The 23,690-nt window shown below is 36.7% G+C and overlaps 1 protein-coding gene across 1 annotated transcript; it reads right to left on the bottom strand.

Moving 5' to 3' along the window:
* Nucleotides 1-190: 190 nt before the first annotated feature.
* Nucleotides 191-23,412, bottom strand: LOC103499971 (uncharacterized). Its single transcript, XM_008463147.3, is given in 14 exon segments — nucleotides 191-667; nucleotides 1,668-1,844; nucleotides 2,673-3,584; nucleotides 3,704-4,221; nucleotides 4,805-4,937; nucleotides 5,382-8,409; nucleotides 9,001-9,272; nucleotides 10,575-10,792; nucleotides 11,228-11,491; nucleotides 12,538-14,039; nucleotides 14,511-20,383; nucleotides 20,385-20,504; nucleotides 20,922-21,645; nucleotides 22,641-23,412. Coding segments are annotated over 14 exon segments (14,289 nt in total). The 5' UTR covers nucleotides 22,991-23,412; the 3' UTR covers nucleotides 191-469.
* Between the last annotated feature and the right edge of the window lie 278 nt (nucleotides 23,413-23,690).

Genomic DNA, 23,690 nt, shown 5'->3' with positions numbered 1-23,690 from the left:
GTAAAAATTAAATAGTTTTCTTTATATGTTACAAAAAAATTGAAGGGAGGCTCGAGCTTATACTAAATCTGCCAGTGGTTGCCAAACACTCCCTGAACTTTCACTTTTTTCTCTCTGACTTGCATTTGAGTGTGTGTTGCTACTTGATGTTACGTTTTAACAATCAAATAATAAGTTAACGGATTAACGATTGTTTTCCACTAATAAAGAATAAATCTTATTCGACATATCAATGTTACTTACACTGCCATTATGTACACCAATGAATGAAAAGTTCATAGAAAAAGGAAACTAAGATTCCATTTACATTTTCGACTCTGATATACAAATATAACAAATAATTGTGTGGAAAGCCAAAATCTAAACCATGTTTGCTTCTTAGGTTTTACCCAACTGATTCCGATGTCAAAATGACCCTTTCTTTGCGCGTTGTTATCGAAGGAACTTTACGTCCTTGAATTAGAAAAGATCAAGGTCGAAATATTCTCATGATTTTTGAAACTTTAAGTCGACAAAATGGGCACTTTGAAACAGCAGAAGAACACTTGCGGCACAAAACATGGCCACAAGGTACTATGGTTATTTCTACCTCGGAAGTCAAACAAACCCGACAAAGCCAAGCTGCTTTCGCTGTATCGGCTTCTTTGGCTGCAGCGTCAGACTTTTCCTGCAAAATCGATCCAGAAACCATGAATAAATCTTGAGGTAGAAAGTTATGCTTCTTGTTGACTTGAAGATCAATCAAGTTTTTTTCTTTTTTTTTCTTTTTCTTTTTTGGAAAGAAGCAAGAACTTAAATAGCAAAATTAAATAAGACTGTGGCCAGGTTTTTTATGAGTTATGCTGTGGATAACTAGTGAGTTAGAACTACAGTGAAGGTTATTTGAGTTTACAAGTAGGGGGAGTTGAAGAATTAGAGAAAGAGAGTTATTGAGTAAGAATTTCATATAGTTTGGAATCTTTCCTAATATTTCATTGATATCTCAATCTATCAATTGGTATCAAAGCGATAAATTCTTGTGGTAAAAATTGAATTTTGTGAAAGAGGAAATATGGACCATGGGATTCAGTAAGAACAGTCCTTGGCTGAGCTGCAAAGCAGAGTAGGCTTAAATTCCATTTTAGTATAACATTGGAAATGACCGAGTGAACGCACTTTGCCACATGTTTCCAAATCTTGTGTAAATTTATTTTTGGGGTGGCCAGCATGTTATGACCTTCCTATTAAACTCATTATACTGTCTTTACTCCCTCCCATTGCGACCTCACATCTAATGAGACAACAAAGAAACTCTCACTGTTGGGCATTGAGTTCCCAAACATTTGGACATTTGGCGAGACTAAACCTTTGGCTTCAAGTGGATTTGCAGTTTTCTTTACGCAGTAGGATTCAATCTAGTAACTCGTGGCTTTATTTTGTTCGGGAAATAGTTTGTGGGTTGGTTATTTTGCTAGTAATTAGTTTCTACTTGGTAGGTTAGCATCTACTATGACTAAGGAATAGTCATTTGAATTAAAACTACAACCGCTTTTGAATAATTAAGACTCTTGTGGAGTATTCCTGGAGTTCTATCTCTTAGATGCTAGGTCACATCAATTTGGTAATTTATAGAATGAGATAGTTCTACATAATACATAGAGCACACAAACAGTTTAGCAAATGCTCACCTGTTCTAACAAAAGAGCTGCCTGAGAATCCTTCAATTGTTCTTGCAGGATTAAGGCCTTTTGCAAAAGGGACTGCCGCTCAATATCCACGTTGATTCCAGCAGTAGTAAGCATTTCATTAACTGCCTGCACCAGTTCTTCAGCAGATACTTTGCCATATTGAAGCTCCGCAACAGGCTGCGCAAACCAATGAATAAAGTATTTTTAGTCTACAAGTTGAAAATTTATGGAGAAATAACAACAGTTTTTCAAGTACAAAAGAAGCCTTGAGATGATTTTAAGGATTTAGAAATGGTTTTTGATAGAAGATATGAATAACCATTTAAACATAAGAGTTCAATCGAGTATTTTCAATAAGTGAAATTATTTTTGTAACTATGAGCTTGGTGTTTTCATTTCCTCTTCCTTTTTTTCTCTTTTTGGAGTCTTTTTATGTAGTCAGGGTTGGACCTTTTCTTTTTTGTCTTGTGTAGCTTTCTATTTCTCTCAAAGGGAAGCACAATTTTTTATCATTAAATAAATAAAATTTCGGTTGTTTTCAAATATAGCAAAACAACCAAAATAATTACAAACATAGCAAAATTTTACTTTCTGTTAGTGGTCGACTGTGATAGACTACTATATGGAATCAAAGATAGATTGACATTTTGCTATATTTGTAAATATTTTCAGTAGTTCTGCCATTTAAAACAATTTTTTTAAAATAAATAAGGTCAACGGATTCTCACGTTTATGTATACATCCATGGACCAATTATGATACTAAATAAACTTCCTCTATATTTCACCCAAATGCATACAGTTGTGACAAGGTCTATCTTTGTTATTTAATCTAAGAATTTATATATGGCAGATGCAGAAGGCAAGAGGTGCATACTATAACGCATATTTTTCCAGAGTCCAACAAAGAACTAAAATGAATCCATCGTCGAGTTTCCCAATCCAAGCATAAAAGTGAAGGGATATGTGGCATAGAAATTTGAAATACAAACAAGAAGAGCCAAACCTGGGCTCGTATTTTGCCTCCTTCAGAGATCTCTGGCATTTTGATAGAAGCGCCACTATCAGTTACCATCCAACTCTTATCTTGCAAGTTTGTAGAGGAAGAGCCACCATCAATTGGAATGCTTCTAAACGATAAAACTTGTGAAGAAAGAAGAGACTGAATGATGCCTGCTGCTGTTTCTACCCTGAATCTGTATAGTGCTTGGCCAGCTGACGGTCTAACATCCTCTAGGACCCTACCATATTTCAGCTTTTCTCCACTTTTGGACCGCCAAGCCACTACTTCTCCAGCATAAAACGGTCTTAAAGGGTGAAGCTGTACTTGAAGAGCATCTTGAGGTAGTATTTCCTTACCAACCAAATTACTAATTCCAGTATATTTTTCATTCTCTTTCTTCTCAGAACAAAGATTTAATATATCTATAATGGGATTTTCAGTGCCTTCAGGGCAGAAAAGCAAAGATCCAATAGGCAAGGGAATAGGTGATCCCAAAATCTGGCTCACAACAATGGCAATGACATCAAAGACTGATATATAAGCAGGGGGCTCCGCAACCAAAATATAAGTTTTTGATTGCTTAATGAAGTAAAGAGCTCTATGATGGCTTCCGTCCTCCCATTCTGGAATAATGGAATCTTTAGCAGGACGTGTGATGTTTATGGAATTTGGAAGAAGTAAAAACTGAGTATGTAGACATTTAACAAACTGAAGCCTCTCTGCAACTGATTTCAGTAATTCCTCTACAACCTCCAGATCTAGATTTTTATTTGGATGAATGTAATTAACCATGCTATTGGCGATTTTCCACACAGCATTCTGAAACGATTTGCTCAAAAGCTTCGTTTTGATGAATCCTAAAGACACTGCTCCAATATGCTCCAAGGGATCTATACTATCCTCATGATCCAACTCCTGCCGCACAAGTTGGTTTCAAATTAAAAATAGTATTTGTCAACTGACAGAAAGGGAATGAAAAGAAGGAGGGAAAGATAGGATTAACAAGAATTGATACATCAACAATGCATGCTTACCTCAATGACTAAATCAGAAAGTTTCTTGATGCCCAACATTCGACATATCCTCTCAGGAAGATCAGGGTGAACAAATCTTAGCCTAGAAGTGTCGATGCATTTTATGTATCGAGAACCATAGGTATCAATATACACACACGATGCTGCATGAACAAGTCTACAGCCATCATCTGGGACAATGATTTCAAGTTCCCGACCATCAAACATCTTTTCTTCAGTAGCTTCATCACAGATAAAATGTAAGATTTCCATCACAGACCGAAGCTCATTAGGATTAAGGCGTTGATATCCACAAGCTACTTGAAGACTTGATAGAAGATCTTTCGCAGAAGCAGCTGATAGTACATCCTGAAGCCCTAAATCTTGAAGAATTTTCACAAAAGGAAGATATCCACTGGGAAGTTCAAATGCAAAAGGGGATAGATTAATAGTCAATCTCGCAAAGAGAACATTAGCTTTGACCAACCGTGTTGCATTAGCTACAGGAATGAACGCAACTCTCTGCAATTCCAAAATATCTGCAAGAATGAACAGAACATTTACTACACTCAAATGACAAGTCTCGTAGAAACTAGCTAGCACTGTAAAACCCCATATAAAAATACGCACAGAAGGCATACACATAAAAGTTAGTGGCTGATAATTTTTCTTTCCCAGAGTCTTCCCCTATTTAATTCAAAAGGCTTTCAAAGACTTATATTGATAAGGACTGGGAAAAGAAAAAATATTCCCTTATATATGCTCGAACTATGCATCTACTGGCAGCCTTCTCACATGCATTGCAAAAAAGGTATTTCAAAAAAATAAAAAATGATATGTTCCCCAACAATTAGTGTATTATACAATTAAATTTTGTTTGCAGAAGCATAAATAATGACTTAAAATAATATATGATTACGACACACACATGTACTTGCAGCCAGTCACAATATAACTTACCATTTCACAATTTATAAAATGAATAAAATTATTTCACATGTCTTTCAATTTATCTAATAATAAAAAAAATTACAGAACAAATATGTGAACTACTTGACACACGGATTTTAAGAGCCACAGGGAGGGGAGGGGGTCCTGCTTGAGAATATGGCAAATATTTACCCAAAGAAGATAAACTACTCCAAATCCTTTCGAGATACTTTAAAACCTCACAAGAAGCTTCATTGATTGACATTACGCCCACAGATATTGGCCAGTGGGAAAGAGTGTCTTCACCGCCATTCCTCCCAGTGACCTGTGTCAGAAGTACATCAGCAACACTTTTCATAGGTTGCTATAATTAAAATAAGGGATAGTTGCAAATGTAGCAATTATATTCAAAATAATTAAGTATATAGCAACATTTTAAAAAAATTGCAAATATAGCAAAATTTGTCAAAATCTATCAATGATAGGAGTCTATCACTGATAGACCATGTAGCAAATGTTGGTCTATCGTTGATAGACATAAGAGTCTATCAACGATAGAAGCCTATCACTGATAGATTTTGCTATATTTACAATTCTTTTAAACTATTGCTATATAGTTAATAATTATTCTAAAAATTGCTATCCATTCTAATTACCCTTGAAAAATAATAAGAGTTTTTTTTTTTTTTGGATAAGAAAATTAAAATAATAAGAGTTGTACTAAAAATAATAATTATAATAAGAGTTAAGAAGGATGTGGTGTGACTACCTGTAAATGTTTTAGTACTGTGGGGAACGCTGGAGGACTTCTCAGATTAAGTGCTCCCCAAGAGTATTCAGGAGGTATAACACTGTGCTTCGAAAGAATTGGAGCACAACTCCAAGCCAGATGCCAATCTTTTGATACAATTGCATCACTGTATGAAGTGAGGACTCTTTTTCCACCTTTATTGCCACCAAGATTTGGAAAGCCTAATTCAGCCGGAACAAAAATAATATTGCCAAGAGCATTACAGAAACTGTTGCTATAAAAGACAGCAAAATTTGAAAAAACAGCTTCAACAACAGATCCACCTAAAGTCCATATTTCCATAGGCACTTCATTTTGAGCATTTGTCAAATCAAAATCAAAACTATTCTCCTCTGACTTCCTCCATTCACTTCCTAGAGTCTCTACCTTTTTGGCACATTCAAGAATGACATTGGCTTCTCCTGCAGTTCTAAGGCCAATTTTCCTTAAAATTTGAAGCCACCCATCAGCACCAAACCTTTCCCCAGGAAATTTTCTTCTTTCACCAGAGAAGACAGACATTAACAATGCATCACTTGGATCATACAATTCTTTTGATTTAAACAAATCAGTGCAAAATTCATCAGCACTCCTCACAAATTTAGTCTCTCTCAAGCATTCAACTAATTGAGCATCGGATTGAAGATCTTTCCAATTTGTATATAGATATATTAAGATATCCTCCTGTTCTGATTGAGGTTTGGAATGAAATCCAGGCAACCCAAACTTGACCAAAATTTGTTGATCATCCAATTCAGGGACTCCGAGGGCTCTAAGTAATGAATATTCCATTGAATTTGATGAATAAGATAGACAGCTTTTATTATATGGTTTAAGGAATGAATTTGAAGAGATCATGCACTGCCCATTCTCACTTAGTTGTGTATATGATCCAATGACGGTTCTATATATGGGTAAAGTTCGTAATATTTCAAGATCTTCTCTTCTATAGTTGGTTTGGTTTGAAACAAAGTCCTTAGCAAAAAGGTTGAGAAGTTCATGACTATTTGAATCTGAAAGTGATGCAAGTTCCGGAAAATAACCTGCATTTTTAGCTGCCACAAACTTAGAAGCAATTGCTTGCCCTAATGATTGGTTGGAATTAGGAAGACTGTTGCATAAAGCAGCACAGTCCACGAAAGCTACATCAAATATTGGAATGTTGCAGTGGTTTAAAAGAGGGAATAGCCAAGGATATGTGTCCTGAAATCTTTGAAAAGCTGAAGTGTAATGCTGAATGGATTCAGGTTTGGAAATCTCACTTGAAGATGTCTCAGCCACATCACTACCCCCTGCAACAACCTCCGAGATAGAATTCGGTGAAGTTGGATGTGTGACAGGAGGAAGAAAGACAAGATGACGTTCTCTTACACGGCATAAGATGGGTCTTCCAAGAAAAGCAGGAACAAGAGGCCATTCAGAAAAGACCAGAAGGTTCTGTGATGAACCACTAGAATTTTTCCAAAAGAGTCTTATCCATTCAGAAGATGGACCCTCCTCAACACCAGCATTTGATTTATTATCCCATGAAAACCATGGAGCCATATTTGAGCTCATTACATGGTTCACCCAGTTCGCATGGAACACTGACCTCATATGAGTTGCCAGTAAGTTGAGAGAGAACTTTTGTAGTTTCAAAAATTTATGCAGGGCATCATTGGTCAAGATGTTGCCCAGAATTGATCTATCAAATATTTTAGGATGGACAAACTTTGCCGCTAAAGGGATCATCAGTTCCTGTTGATCCTTACTACCGAGCCAAAGTTCCATGCTCCCCAATCTTACTACACTGTTGGATGCAGTTGGAAATGGTAAGCCTTTTAGCTCGGAAACCATTTGTAGAAAATGCTGGTCCACATTTCTGTAGCTGCTGTTAATTCTGCCAGTAAAGGTATTACCATGAGACGAGGACTCTCCATTTCTACCAATATCCTCAACGACTCCTCGACCAAAATCTAGTAAAGCTCTACCCAAACTTGTCATCATTTCAAGAGCATCGCCTGAACTGGCTGCATTCTGGTTAGATGACCTGCCAAAACTGTGCATGCTAGATACTGGAACGGAAGTTGAACTGCCTTCTGTACTATTTGTTGATCTACCACCAGGAATAGTGTTAACAGTGTCACTTCCCACATTATCCACAGCATGGTTAGGTGATGCAGCCAACACAATATCAGACAAGCAGTATTCAAGAACATCCAAATACGTATCAATTGATTGAAGAACTATAGATGCTGAAGGAGCCCTGAGTAGGTCCCGAACCATTTTAGGTCTAATTTGGCGTACTGTAATTCCCACAGCCTGGATCTCCTTAATTAACTCCCATGGCACCGAAAACACCGGATGATGCTCCTTGACAAAACTACAAACTGTGGCTGGCAGCAAGTTACCCCCAACGGGACTGCCAGGTTGAGCAAGAAACATACCCTCTTCAGCCTTAACTAAATTTCCGGAGTAAAGCTGCCACACGGGGAGATCAATAGCACGAGTATAAAATGGCCTGATTACTTGTTCAACCAGACATTCCCAATCTGCTTTCAATCCCCTGTCCAGATCAGAATCACTAAAATTAGCAGGTTCAGACCTAGGCCAAAATGAATAAACCTGATTTCCATACGCCTTCAAAGACAAACTTATGGAATGACTAACACTCGACTCCAATGCAGAGCTTGAAGATTCTTTTCGTTGTTTATGAACTTCCAAGATCATGAAAATGTAAGAATCACAAACGCAGGACATCAATTCCCTGTTCCAGGCTTCAACTAACTTATTTCCAGCATCAAGGGGTTCAACTAACCCTTCAAGAACCTGATTCTTGAAAAGATAGCGACCACCACTGTGACATACAAGAAAACATCCAAGAACAGTAACAGGTAAAATTATATCACCAGATAAAGGAAAGGGAGCCATCAAAGGGCTCTTTCGATATATATCAGCAGGAAGGCCATTGCGAGAAATATGAGCTGCAACTCCAGCGACAGGTGTTAAATTGTAGGCAAGATATCGCCTGCAAATAGGAAATTTCATAAGATGCTATTTTTCCTCAATTCTAATTCCAAAAAAGATTACAAAGTCCTTTTTGAGGAACAAAGGTCGGTGACAAAAACATCGAATCAGTTAGTGAAGAATGTAAACTACCAGATATTGGGATTTAAGCTTTCCAAAAAGATTCTATTTCCATCGTACCTTCCTTACACGAGGCAAAATCTTCTGAGTTTAAACTCCAAAAAATTAATTTTAATGGTTTCATTAAAATAATTCAAACCTACCATCTAATGGCCCCTGCTTCATATCTCTCACTCTCACAGGCACCCACTTCGTAGTTTAGATAGCAAGATACTCACTTTCTAAGAGTTCGAAACATGAGAGGTGAGACATTAGAAGGAAGAAAATGATAGAGTTAACACTACCAAAAAGATCGATTATGATAAGAATTGAAATATAGCTGTTTGCGTAAAATAAATACATGTGTATAGCAACACTTAATAGAATACAGTTTTTTATGTACTTTAACATGAAACAAGAAAGCAGGATTTTTTTTCCCAAGCACGGAAAAACTTGCCTATCAAAATGTTTTATGCAAAATTAGCAAACTTACCTATCAAGAGCCATATTTCTAGTTTGCCCAGAACCCAAGCTAAGCACCACAAGCCACCGGTCAACAAATCGAGTTTCTCCCTGGAGTAGAATTACATCTATTGCATGCACTTTTGTGGCAGCATTTGAGCTGCTAAACAACCTTGATAATTGGAATTTCTTCCACTTCTTTTCTGAAAATGGATTCCTTGCTATAGCAGATGATAAATTCACAGAGACTGAATAATCTTGGTCTAGGTGAAGCCCATCTTGGTCCCAAGTCGAGAATGAAACCTGATAATTTGTTAAAAGTTACCCTTGAACATGACCAATGGCCTTCCAGTGTGTGTGTGTGTGTGTGTGTGTGTAAAGTTTCTCAATCAAGATAAAAGTATAGAGATACTGCCTCGAATAATAACAATAGCAACACTAGTAAAAATCAGACATAAAACTTAACTTTCATTTTCAGGCAATTAAATAAAATTGAAAAAACTATAATACTCACAAATGTATGAATGAGTAACAAACTTTTTTGGACGACAATTCTTCATTTTTAACTAAATATTATTTTTCCTTCCACTAACGTGATTTGTAGCTCTAAATAAATTGAGTTGGCCCAATTGGGTTATTCATACCAAAAAAGCATTTATATGTTGCAAAACTCTTCAACCTCTCAAATAATTAGATTACTGAATTTAGTAAAACAATTATTAGCGTTACAAGACTTTTTCGGCTATCCCTCAGTTAAGTAGAAAATTAGACTAACTATTTGTATGCTTTACCCTTAAATTATATTGTTTCCAAATGGGAAAAAAAAAAACCCACTCACGATAAATTACACAAGATGGTTATAAATAAAAATGTAGATAATAAATAGATGCTTTACCCTTAAAAAATTTTTGTTTAGCTCAACAAGTGGTGGGGAGATTGAAACCTCCGACCTTTAAGGTAAATATTGTCTTGACCAATTAGGTATATTCATGTTTGCTTTTTTGCCATTATTAATGTCTCGATTTTGAAATAAATATTACATATCGTTATAGTAAAAAATATGTGTGATTGAATTTAATTGTACCAAATGTTTATCAAAAAAAAAAAAGAATCTTAAATTGAATATTTTACATACATAAATTCATAATTCGCATTAAATTATATTACTAAATAGTTCCAATAAAATGGATGTTACTTATTATAATAACTATTGATGAACTTTAAGAATAATGAATATCAAACAATACTGAATAAACCACATGCTAGTTAATAAATCATTTGTTTTCTTGTAAACAGTCATAGTATTTGACAAATGCTCAACTTTTCGAAAAAGAAGATCAAATTTAATATACGCTAAAATAAAATAGAAATGTTATGCGCATGATACATGTTAAAAAACTAGTTAAAAAGAAAATATTTAAATGTAGATAAACACAGACATTAAATAGAAGAATGCTCAGGAATAATGATATGGGCCTAAAATTAGACCCGTTCTAGAATTTATCATTGCATTAATAGCATAGCACCAGAGAGTTCACAGATATAGGGCACTATACGGAGGGAAAAAGAAAGAAAGAAAGAAAGAAAGAAAGAATGCTGCCATACCTGCACGACAGATTTTAAAAATAAAAGTGACCTTGAAGCATGATCCAAAAATTTGCTACTTAGCTCCTTTATCCTTATTATTCCAGACTCAAGTCCATCTTTTAAGCATGCTGGAGATAGGGGCATGCGAATTATGGTCGAATCCGATGGCCATGACATATTTTGACCCCCCAACAGAGGATAAAATTGATCGTTAAATCTCTCTATCAAATTACTACCTAAAATGGAAGAGAAAAATAATTGGTTACAAATGAAACATCAAGGAAATTGTACTCGTTATTAATAACTGATTGTTAAATCTCTCTATTCATAGCATCAATAAAAAGCTTCTTCTCCATGTCAAAAACAAAAAAAGAGATGTTTGTTAGCATTTGCTTTGTACTTCAGAGAATTATGTTGTTAAACATGCATCTACTTTCTTCATTTTATTTTAATGTTTTTTAGAAAATAAAAATGATAAAGAACGCATTCTTTCAACATGCATTTTTTCTTGTATTTGTTAGTCTGTAAAGGTTTGAAATAAAGAAGAGAAAATACATTATGTTAAGCTGTAAATGTGCCGAAGATATTGTTGAGATTAAATTAGCTTCAAATAAAGTATTTATTTGAGGACAACATAAAAGTATTCACATGTGATTGAACGAAAGAGATACCTATCAAAGAAAACACCTTTGCCCCTGGAGCAGATTTTGCAGCTACAGAGAGAGCAATTCCTCGGGGATCAAATATATAAAAGTAGCCACCAGAAATAATAGAAAGGAGATCACAAACATAATAACAGCTGAGCAGTCCCAAACCATAGTTAAGAGTATCGCCCCTTAATTTCCAAGGAGGACGAAATTGCAAACTACTGATTTCCTCAGTACTTAAGCTTGACCCCTCAAAGATTGCAACCAGTGCAGGACCTTGAAATTCACCTGTGCATGTACAAATTCAGAAGAACATGCAACCAATGAAAATTAGAAAATTTCAAGGCGGGTAAATTCACCTATATTGCAGCAAAGTACCAAATAAAATGGTATAACGACATATTTCAATATCAGAGGAAGACAAAGAATGTACTCTATAGACATACATTTCTTTAGAAGTATTTACACATTCAATTTTCCTTCTTTCAGCTTCATTTCTTTTCTTTTCTTTTCTTTTTTTTTTTTTTTTTTTTTTTGGTAAAAGAAACATTTCATTAATAAATGAAATCAAGGAACCGTGCAGGTCGAATAAAAGGAAGAGAACTATTATTGGGAGAGCCTTTCTAGCTATTATTTGCTGCTTTTGGATGGAGAGACAAATATTGATGACAGAAAGGGAGATTTGGATGTGTTACTGCTTAGTCAGGAGTTAACTTTCTATTTTCTTTATGGAACTCCTAATCTAAAAGTTCTGAATTTTTTCCCCAAGGCTGGATGTCCTGTCGAATTCTGCAATGATGGCCTTACCCAGGTTTGGAATCTCTTTTTTGTATATTGTTTTTCATCACAATGATTATATATATTTTTTCAAGTTGTTTTCAAATATAGCAAAATAAACCAAAATAATTACAAAATATAGCAAAATTTCATAATCTATCAATAAATCAGTGTCTATCATTGATAGATACTAAAATTTGCTATAATTGTAAATATTTTTAACGGTTTTGCCATTTGAAATAATTTTCCTATTTTTTCTTGCTTCTCATAAAATAATGAAAAAAAATCCAAAAGTTCAACCATTTCCTACATAGAAATCAATTTTTTTTTTCTTTCTTTCTTTCTTTTTGTTTAAGGACAACTTGCCTGAACCTACAACATTAGGGTGCCAAGAAAATACATAGTATATTAATTCCTGGGTAGGTGGCAACCATAGAACCCATGATAAGTACTTAATTCTTGTCTCGGTCAACTAAAAATCTAAAATCTCCATTATCTCGAAGGAAATTTTTAACTAATTACTGTTCAGACATAATAGGACAATTTTTATCACTTACCTAGATTATGTTGCAGTAATGATTGGCGAGGATGTTCTCTTTTGTCAAATATTAGCCGCAAGTTTTTAGCTTTGCAGCAATCTGCCAATTCCAGAAGGTCAAAGAACAAATAGTCATTGCCATACAACTTCAGAAGATCACTAATTTTGGAATAGTCCATGCATGGTAAGTCTTTAGTCATCTCTTCATCAACTAACGAGAGGCAACGAATAGATTGCACGCCCAACCTGCCTGCCAAATCATTGCTGATACTTGGATGTACAAAGTGTTTCCCAACAAGAATATTGTTGTCTTCCATCCAAGGTGCATCATTGTAAACCAGATCATTTGCTAGCATCAGAACCTGAGAAGAATTGGGAATTAGCAAAGACATACTGGTGGCAGTGAACTCTGGCATGTCCACACAACAGTCTGAGACAGCTTCAAGCACACAAATTACAAAATTCATCTGATCTGTGGATAGAGGAGACCCTCTGACATCCCTGTGTAAGCGTTGAAGAACACCCAAGTATTCCTTGACATTAAAACTAAGCCTTACACCTAATTCTGAAAGCAGATCTCTAAATTCTGATAATTCGGATGGAACAACATAAAGATAAGGAGAGAATTTTACAGGTGAGTCAAAGGCAAGAGCATTTGGGGATACAAAATCGTCCCCTACCCAAACCCAGGATACACCATTTAATGCAGATTTTATAAACAGGAAATCATCAGTTCCTCTATATTCTTGTAGTTTTGAGTAAAGAATGGGAATCCCATCTTGCAACGCAGTGTTGATATCAGATCCTGTTGAAGAATGCAACTTCAGCTCACCATAAAGCTTGGAAATATCAGTCAACTGCCCACATAAAACTTCAACGCTAGGGCACTCAGTCCAACCAAGTTTTTGTTGCAAGTATACTGAAGGAGACGCACCATCTAGAATATGCATTGAAGAGGAGACCATCCACATCTGTGATTTAGGTCTCACATTGTTCGGTGGAGCTACCTGACTACTGGTTTTCAACCATGGAAGTACCTTTACAGGTGAATCAGCACAAACAGGGCACCAAGCTATTGTCTTCATTTCAGACCAAAATTCTTCCTCTGATCCATCACTAGTCAGGTTCCCTATTATGGAATCAATGCCCATATCAGAGGTATCCTCTCTATTGAGAGAGCCAACTTGCATGGAAGCATCATCGTCCACATGGTCACTCTTAAATAGCATAGAATTCTGCGGTTCATGACAAATTCCTTCCACGTTGATTGAGAGCTTGTGTGCAAGAGCATCTAAACACACAAACAATCTCCTTCCGAGACTTTGTGATTCAGAATTATTAGAATCATTCAACAGTGAAACTGATCTAGCACAGTCTAGCAAGCCAGTCAAACCGAGGGATGTTTTAAGTCCAAGGCTGACTAAAGCATCCAAAATATTGTCATCTAAAAATTTTTCAGATGGGAAAAATGCTTCTTCATGCAGCATGTTTTTTAACTCATGTACTCGAGGATCATATAGCCTGGTAAAAAAATTGAATAAAGTAACTTTTAGCTGCTAGAAATTGCATACCTAAGGTTCTCTTAAGAAATACAAAACTAATGATGATTACAAGTTAAGTTGTTAACAACAATCTAGAATCAAAAATTTCTAAACTGATTAGCTTTTAAGAATAAATAATAAATCCAAATGACAGGATGATTCAGGGTTAGCTATAATCTCATTTTCTAACCGCAGTATATATACATTTGTTTTTCACAGGCAAAATATTTTCTCTTCTTTTTATTCTTTTCTGAAAGTAAAAGTATTTCATTTCAAGAGATGTGGCAAACCCGCAGTTGAATATGTTAAAGGATTCAATCGATATTTCACAATAATTTTGGACACTATTTCCTTCTCTCATTTATTTTTATTAATAAAGAAGCTTGTTTCCGTTTATAAAAAAAATAATAAAATAATAAAAAAAGGGAGGGATGCAGAAAATTGACATAACCTTGATGGTGGTTGCCATGATCCATTGCCAGTCAAAACAAATGGTATCATTGAAACCGAAGATTTGAGAGAGACATCATCTTCAATTAAAAGCTTCACATCAAGAAGAATGGTTGAAAGAGCCTCCCTTTCAGAAAGGAATTCCGACATATGGCTAAGAACATAATCTTTGTAGAATTCTACCCTCGACGGTTCCCCAATCCCGAAATATTTTTTTAAAATGATTCTTTCTTTTTCTGATTCTACGCGGACAAAATCATCATTCAGAAAATCCTCACATATACCAGTGGGCTTTATCCATCTTACAGGTTTACTCAAACTTACTAATTTTCTACACTTGTACGACTCAAACATGGGGATGCATTTGATAATATCAACATGATTGGCTTCCATTTGTCCTTCAAGAAACCATTTTGACTGAAGAATAAAGCTCCGAAACTCGTGCAGCTCACCTTCAGATGCATTATGAAATAGCTTTTCGACGTTTTCAATACCACCAGCAATAGAAAGAAAAGCATTTAGAATACCAATTGCTGTTGAAGGATGTACAAAGTTTTCCAGTTGGGGATGTTCTATTGGCATATCACGCCTCAAAAACAAACACCCAACTTTTAGCAACAACGAAAACATGTTCTCACTCCATCCATCAGCTCTAAGAACATTCGAATTTTGAACAAGTTGCATGAGAGAATTTTCCCCTACGGGCAGTATAGGCCACTTGGAAAACTGAGATAGATCATTACAATGCGACTTGAGGTAGCACCAAATCAATCTTATCCATTCCAAGCTAGGTTGACCTTGATAACCAGGTTTCCAGTTCACCTGTTTAGCATTTTGCCATTCTGTGGGAAGAAATCTCAGGAAAAGTTTCTCAAGCAAATCACATGAAAGAAAACAAATATTTAAACCCTCAGCTTGGGCTACCTCACAGAGCTTTGCATGAACTACTTCTGGTATATCAGGGTCCACAAGTTGGCTAGGAACTGAATCCTTGAGAAGCCCATATTCATCTCCCCTGGCAATATAAATTCTTTCACCAATCCCATTCTTGTGAAATGAGGTAAATGAACCATCAACAAGAGGTAGTAGAGGCAATCCGCACAGACTGTCTGATTGTAAAGGCAATTTCAAATCAACCAAACAATATTCAAGGGTTAAAATGGTTGCTTTCCTGTCTTTAAATGCGCGCTTCCTTTTAATCAACAGAGTTCTTAACAAGTGAGGAGTCAGAAAATGTAATGACGGACGCACCTCCATAAACCTGTCAACAATTGACTTCGAAATAGAGATGACTGGCAAGCCAGAATCAGATAACGCTTCAATAAGCTCATGCACTTTGTCAAAAGAAAAATCAGGAAATATGGCTTGTTTTGCGGAAATCCATTGGCCTCCCCTAGCATTTGTATATAGAACAAGAAGACCAAAGTCACCAATAAAGCTATAGAGTTTTCGCACAACCAATCCCCAAGGTTCTACTCCTGCTGCTGCCGGCCAAAATGAGGAGAATAAACCAAAGTGACCAACCTCGGATGCAACCTTTTCAAGCAAGTGACCATAAGCTGGGGCAACAACCTCTTCAAGGAGATAAGAATTCCATTCTGAACGTTTTCTTCCACCCCCTGCCATGTCATCACCATACCAGATGTCCCTCCGATTTGATGAAAGCTCAAAATATGCATTGACATGTACAGGGAGACCAGTTTTAATAGGTAACGGTAGAAAGCAGAAAGCACGTCCTTCCAAAGGTTTTCTGTCTTGTACAGAAGCAGAAGAAACTTGAACTAAATCAGAAGCAATTAGCCAATTATTTTCAGTCTCTGGGTCATGGTTCATTTCCTCGTCCACCTTTACAGAATGTAAAAGTGCGGCAACACAAGCCCATGGGATAAAATTGTAGGATTTGTCACCCACACCTGAGTTGTTTCTCGGGAGCCCACCACCTAAACATCCAGAGCTTATCCAGAAGTGCTGCAATATGTCACCACCAGAACCTTTCTCCGTGATAATAAGCTTTTGACACACGTATGGGAGATCTTTGTTGATAGATTTATTTAATTTCGTTAGGAACTGTTCCCTGTCCATTTCACCTCGGTGGTTTCCATAAATAAAACTCATAATATCCTGCTGTGCAGTAGATTTTGTTGTAGGTTCACTGATAGTATTTTTATGCACTCGATATAGGCATTGCATTTCATGTCCTATATCATCCTTTACAAATATGGAAATAGTTTTGACATTGGTGAGGAAAACCAAAGCATCAGAAGCAACTTCAGAAAAAGAATAAAAAAGTGAAATAACATCTTCAGGTGCATAACCTTCTTTCTTGATTTCACTTCTGGAAGCAAGAGCTGGACTTCTAAGGGGAAAACGAAAGAGTGTGCCAGGAAATGGCTTTTCCATGTCGCAACCAAAATGCAAGTAAGGAGAAAATTGATCGGGAAATTGTTCCAGAATTTTTCTTCCAGCATACTTTATTCGGAGTCCTGGATGTGATGGAGAGATCCCAGGCAAATTACAAGCATGGGGATCAAACATAACAATGTTCTCCCCAGAAACAAACGTGGGGATATCTGTAAAATGATATACACAATTAAAGCCCAAACCAAATCTTCCAATGGCCAATGGTTTTTGCAGCTTACTCTCTTGACCGACACGTGAAATTGCATAGAGATCTTGAGGACTAAAAACAGAGTCATTATAACAGTACAAAGCTGGTCCTTGCCAATCGGCCATTTCAGGAGACAATATTGAAGATGTTCCATAATGAGTTTTGTCCAAAAGAAATATCACTTCAGAGGAGCCTGCATCCTCTGCATTCTGAATCAGCTCAAATAGAATCCCAGGACCATCTGCATACATTTCAAGTATATGTCTAAGTCTGTTTGTCAAGGCTTCATGCTGCCCAAAAGCTTCAGCAGCTCCAGATAAGCTCAAATTCATAGAATCAGCACTCTCGGCTAATAAAATCCTACGAAGTGAGCAGACACCAAGCTTCTCCGCAACATCATTGGATATGTTCCCATGAACAAACTTTTGAACTGTTTTCCTTGCACTCAAGAAAGCAGCCGACTCCCCGTCAAATGAAACATCATTATTGTCTGTGCCCAGTAACCAGGGAGCATCATTGTAAACTAAATTCTTGGCTGGAAAAAGTCTACAAGAAATATCAGGTAAATATATATCAATTTGTTGCTTTGGGAGCTGAGCTTCAGCCAAATGTTGTACAATGAGAATGGCTGCCCTAACTTCCTGTGTGTTCAGAGGAGAAGAACCTTTTCTTGTTGCCATTCTAGACAAAATATTAGCATAATCATTGGGCTTCAGAAATTCCCGAATTCCAAGTTCTAAAAATAAGTCTTTAAAAACTGCCAAATCAATAGGTATAACACGAATATAAGGCGCTAAATGAAGAGGACCCTCAAGTACAACCTCTTCAGATGTTGCAAACCCATCTCCAACCCAAATCCACCGACAACCTTCAAGCACAGCTTTTACAACATCCATCTCATCTGAACCAATCAAACTTGTCAGCAAAGCATATATTCTTGGCATTGCCAGAGCTAGTTCTTTCCTAAGCATCTGGTCATATACAATCTCGTTGTTTTTTCCAAGCTCAAGAAGTTGAGCAGCAATAATACTGCCACTAGGGGGAGAAGACCAACCAAGACTGTGTGCTAGAGCGGAAGAAGCACACTCACCATCCAGTATTCGCATGCTTGCTGAAACAAGCCACAAGTCTTTAGGCAATCTAACAAGTTTTGGGGGAGCAACCACAGATGAGACAACAGGCCAGGGTACGGTTTCAAAAGGAGGAGAAAGTAAGACTGGGCACCAAGAAATTTTACGAAGATCGTTCCAGAACTTTTCGAGATCGGAAGTGAAGTTTCGAGGTCTAAATGCAGTTGCAGCTGTAGAAAATAATCGGTTCACCATCCCTTGATCTTCACTTGTCGGATTGAGAAGCCACTTAATTGCATTAACTTCTAAGTATGATAGAAGAACCTTGCCCCTTGAATGAGCCTTGTTTTGATCCTTATGCATGAATCTTTCCACATGTAGAGCACTTTGCACAATGGTCTCAGGAGATACACATCTTCTGAGGCCCAAACCTTGTAGAATGTCCAGAATGTAAGATTCACTGAAAGGAGTGGAAGGAAAACTATCAAAGTCGTCTAGTAAAGCACACAGTTCTTCATAACGAGGATCATATAATACAGCAGGGCACTTAAGAGTTCCACTTGAAGTTGGAATAAAATCCAAATTTGACAAACATTCCCTGAAAGTTACATCTTCAGTACATAATTGTGGAAGGCTTACCAAAAGAGAAAGCATTGTACTGTCACGAAGTTCAGGCTGCAACTGCCCGACTTTGTTTAATACATACTTCCTGTAGAAAGATGTCTTTCCCATCCTTTTGATCCCATAGTATTTTAACAAAATCTCTTCTTCGCTATCTGAAGAGCTGATAATAAACTCTACTCCAAGAAAGCACTCTTCAACATCTAAAGGTGGTAAGTACTTTGGAGGGTCTTCGAGATCTGAAAAACAAAAATCCTGAGCAGATCCTCCATTATAGACTTTAAAAATTGGCAGTCTCCTGCACTTGTCTAAATCATTATCATCCATACAGCCTCCAAGATACCATTTAGGATCAAGAAGAAACCTACGCAGCCCATCCTTCTCTTCCACCTCTAAATTGTAGAGTGAAGTCAGCATTAAACCACCAGTTGAAGAGATTGCATCATAGATTGAGTCCAAAACGCCTGTACAGTTACCATCATTTACATAGTGAATTAAGTCTCGGTGTTCAACCTTATAGTAAGGATCAAGCAACTTGCATCCAAGTTTACCAAGTATATTTTGCATCTCGTGAGAAAGCATCTGTACATTAATCATTTTTGATTGTTTAGTGGCCCTATAAAGGTACCTCGATTTGGATGGCAAAATGGGCCAGTCACTAAATAAGGACAAATTTTCACAATGTTCGCGAAGATATTCCCAAAATAGCAAAAACCATAACGAAGTAGGATGGTTGCTACAAGACTCAGGGTCCCAAAACACTTCACTTTTATACTTCCAATCAGCAGGCACAAATTTTGGAAACAGCTGGAGAAAATAATGCACATTCAAAATAAAAAGATTTGATTTTGAGGACTTGGCAATATTTGAAAGTCTAGTTGATATAGTGAGGGGTATATTCCGATCTATTGCTCTATCAGAAATCTGGTGCAGCAGCTTATATTCCAACTCATCACAGATAAAATAAGAGATCCCTTTGGAGGCTTCTGAAAATAACCCAAAATCACCATTTGCCAAGGGAAGTAAGGGTAAGCCAAATAAATTCGTGCAAACATCAGCATCAATCAAATCTTCAATGCAATATTCTAACAATACAAGTCTGTAGGGTCTGTTCAGAGTAAAAACATGTTTACATTCCCTAAGAAAATGACGAACTGTACAGGGTGTAACCACTTTCTGCTGAAAAGTAGAGCAAAACTTTAAAAGCATGTTAGACAAAGTTTCAGGAAGGTGCACAATAGGCATTCCTAAAAGCACCAGAGCCTCACTAAGTTCCGTACTTCTCGTGAATTTGTCATCATGAAGAAAAGCATCATTTGGTGACACCCATTTACCGCCATCAACGTTTGAATACAGAACAAGAGCATTGCTGATAATTTTGTACACTTGCTCAACCAATATGTTCCACGGCTCCTCAAATGAACCACTAGGCCACAAGGAAAAGTAAGTATCTGTTGGACCTAGTAATATTTGCACGCCAAGCAGCAGTTCTATAAATGCAGGGGCAATAATATCCTCTAAAAGGAGCCTGTTCCAGATTGAACGAATCTTCCCACTCCTATCCATGTCACCCCCCATACCAAATTCCACGACGATTTGATGAGACCTCAAAGAATCCATTCACTTGAACAGTTAGACCAGTTTTTACGGGCAAAGGGAGAAAACAGAAGGCCCGACCAAGTTTGAGAACACTGTCCTGTCAAATATTGTATAACAGTTTGTAAATAAGGTCTTCCATTTCCATAGAAATGAAGATAAAACAGCCGAGATTGGCAAGAATATATGCAAAAAATGTATCATGCACATAAGTAACAAAGTGAACAATTATTAACAAGAATTCTACAACTCGTGAACATAATCATTTAGAATACAATGAAATATCACAGAATTATACTAATAAAACCAATCTATAATAATTTTAGATGAGAAAATTACCGATTAAAGAATAGCAATGGTGCAGTAGAAAAATGACTTGAGATAATTAAACTTGCAAGTTTGACAGAATAAATACTAGTACGAAAAAGTTAACGCAGTTGAATTAGGAAAAGGGGTGGGTGCAAGTGTGACAGAGAGATCGCACAAATTAAAGAAATCTCTAAATTACTGTGGTTACATTTGAGGATGCCGTTGTGCAAACAGCAAGAGATGCCCAAGGTAGCAAGTGAATGTCATACTCTTTCGATGCAGTAGCAGCAAAAGAGCCAATCCTACTGGTAGCCGATGCCATAGTTTGAACTATAAAGAAACTATCAATCCTTTCCTCTGTTTGAGTCCCAGTCATAGCTTGACTCAGAAATTCTAGTGAAAAGCTATCTACCTCACTCTGAGTGAAGGTTGTTGATTTTGATAACCGCAGTAACATCTGCCTGTGCCAAATAGTATCACTGTTTGCCGAACGCAGAGAGAATGAATAAAGCTTCTGTGGTTCTGTCTCACCATCATTCCATACAAACATTTCTATGCATAAAACACTTTTCAGAAAGAGCAATGTCAAGACTCCTTCTTCATAAAGTTCGGCAAACATGGAAGAAATATCTTCTTCTGTATAAGCTTGCCTTGAAATTTTACTTCTAGCTGCTTGATCTGTGTTTCTTAATGGGAACCGAAATAAAGTTCCAGCAAAAGAACTTTCCATGTTGCAATCAAAAGCACAATAAGGAAGAAACTGATCTCTATATTGTGAGATGGCAGAGCTACGTATGAAGTCGATTCGCTTTCCAGGATTTGATGCAGAAACCTTAGGAAGGTAAATGCCCTGAGGATCAAACATTACAACATATTTTCCACTAACAAATGAAGGCAGCTCAGTTAAATGGTACACTGAGTTGAAACCAACCCTATAAAATTGAACCAAAAAATAGTCATTATGAAGTCAGCATGGGAAGCAAAATATTAAATAAAACTTATTGTATTTCCATTTCTTTCGATGTTAAAGAAATATAAAATTCATTGCATTAATAGGTAAACAAAAAAAGGCACTAATTATCTTCACAACTGACCCTGCTTTTAGCACAGTCACTAGAACTTGTACAAATATAGAATGGAGTAACAATTATCAAAAGGAAAATAATCAACTGTCGGTGCTTTGCAAAAAGGTTTTAAGAAGTTGAATAACCTGTGTGCTGGCTTTAAGCGTGTCAACATCTAAGTTTGCATTCATTTTGCCTTTCTTCAATTGATTACTTCAGTTATGTTACCGTAAGCAACAAGCTTAGGTGAAGGAGCCAAAGAAATATGAACTCAATTTAGCAAAACCATCCATTGCAGTTGGAAAGAGAAAGCAACGCAACGGTTTACTTAAACAAGTCCTGCCATAATCATCGTTGCCTCGGGAATTTTTTATGAGATGATTGTGCAAATTTGCGTTGCCTATTAGTTCCAAAAATTGTAACCATTACCAATAGTCTATTACTTTTCATATCAAAAATGTTTGTTTAGCCGGTTATGAACAATAAACTATGCGCATAACTGGAGCTTTTAGAAACTGTTCCCAAAAAATAGTGTTATATGGTTGGAAAGGCTCATATATATCTACATGAACGGAGCTTGTTTCACTTTACTTTAATGGAAGTAGTTAAAAAGCAAAAAAGCTACATACAAGCCTGAAATTAGAAACTTTAATGCGATGGAGATTCTGTCTCGTGAACATCTCTAGCTTAAGGTTCTCCGACACAGAAGCAAACATATCATTAGAATGCGACCTTGTCACTGACCGGGGCAAATGAAACTAGATATTGAAGAAATTATACAGCCAAGAAGTAAATATGTATTCATTTGACAAAATAACACGAGAATTGCAAGACGAATCAGATATTGGAACAGGAAAACTTACCCAAATCGGCCAGTCTTCCATGCTTGACCATGCTTATTGCTACCACCAATCCTCGAAATGCTGACAAAATCCTCTTCTGTAAACACCGCATTGTTATAGGCCAAAAGAGCAGGCCCTTGAAACGGTGCCAGTGACGCCGACAACAGCGACTCACGGCCATGGACCCTACGGTCAAGACAGAGACAAACCTTAGTGGCACCAGCATCATCGGCGTTCTGCACCAACTCCTTGAGAACTGTAGTCCCCTCAGGATAGTTAAGAAGCACCTCACGAATCCGGCGAGTCAGGTCAACCTTTTGACCAAAATCCTCTAAAAGAATCGAGTCCAAAGACGTCGATTCCGACGCCATCCTCCTCCGACAGAGCTACAGCACGTTAATAATCTGAATTCAACTCTTTCCAAACCATAACATCGATCCAAAATCAAAAGGAACAAGAATTTTCCAACAGTGATCAAAACAGACTGCTAAGAGAAAGTAATGATTGGCCGACTCGACATAGCAATCAGGCTGCCGTGATTTTGCTGCAAATTTGAGCAAAGGATCTGAGGAATTTGTCTCTTGGAATTGGGATTGGCTTTGTCTATTGCTGTTTCAGTTTCACAAATTTTGAAGTTTGTACGGTCAATGAAGAGATGAAGATTAAATTAAAGTTTGTGTTCGACATCGCCACACCATCAGATCAGTGAGAAAACGAGTTTCCCAATTCACAGTGCGAGCCCGAGGCGGGAGGAGTATATGAAATGTGGCTACGTGTGTATCAAATGCCATAGCCCTTTCGTTTGCTATTTGCGGATTATGCTACAATTGCTTTTACAAAACAAATCCCAACAATTTACAAAATATAATCAAATTTTAGATTCCATTTCTATTCCATGAACACTTTTTTTATTGGAATAATCGTAAATATATCAATTTTATTTAAAATAATTAAATATTTAGTAAAATTTTAAAAAATTATAAATATAACAAAATTTATCAAAATCCTATCAGAGTACTAATAGACTACTAAATGTTGTCATAAATCATACAAGAGTCTATCAATGATAGA

This window comes from Cucumis melo, chromosome 1 (assembly GCF_025177605.1).
Source record: "Cucumis melo cultivar AY chromosome 1, USDA_Cmelo_AY_1.0, whole genome shotgun sequence".
Taxonomy (NCBI): Eukaryota; Viridiplantae; Streptophyta; class Magnoliopsida; order Cucurbitales; family Cucurbitaceae; genus Cucumis; species Cucumis melo.
The sequence above is the reverse complement of the archived record's forward strand: the minus strand, read 5'-3'. Positions and strand labels throughout refer to the sequence as shown.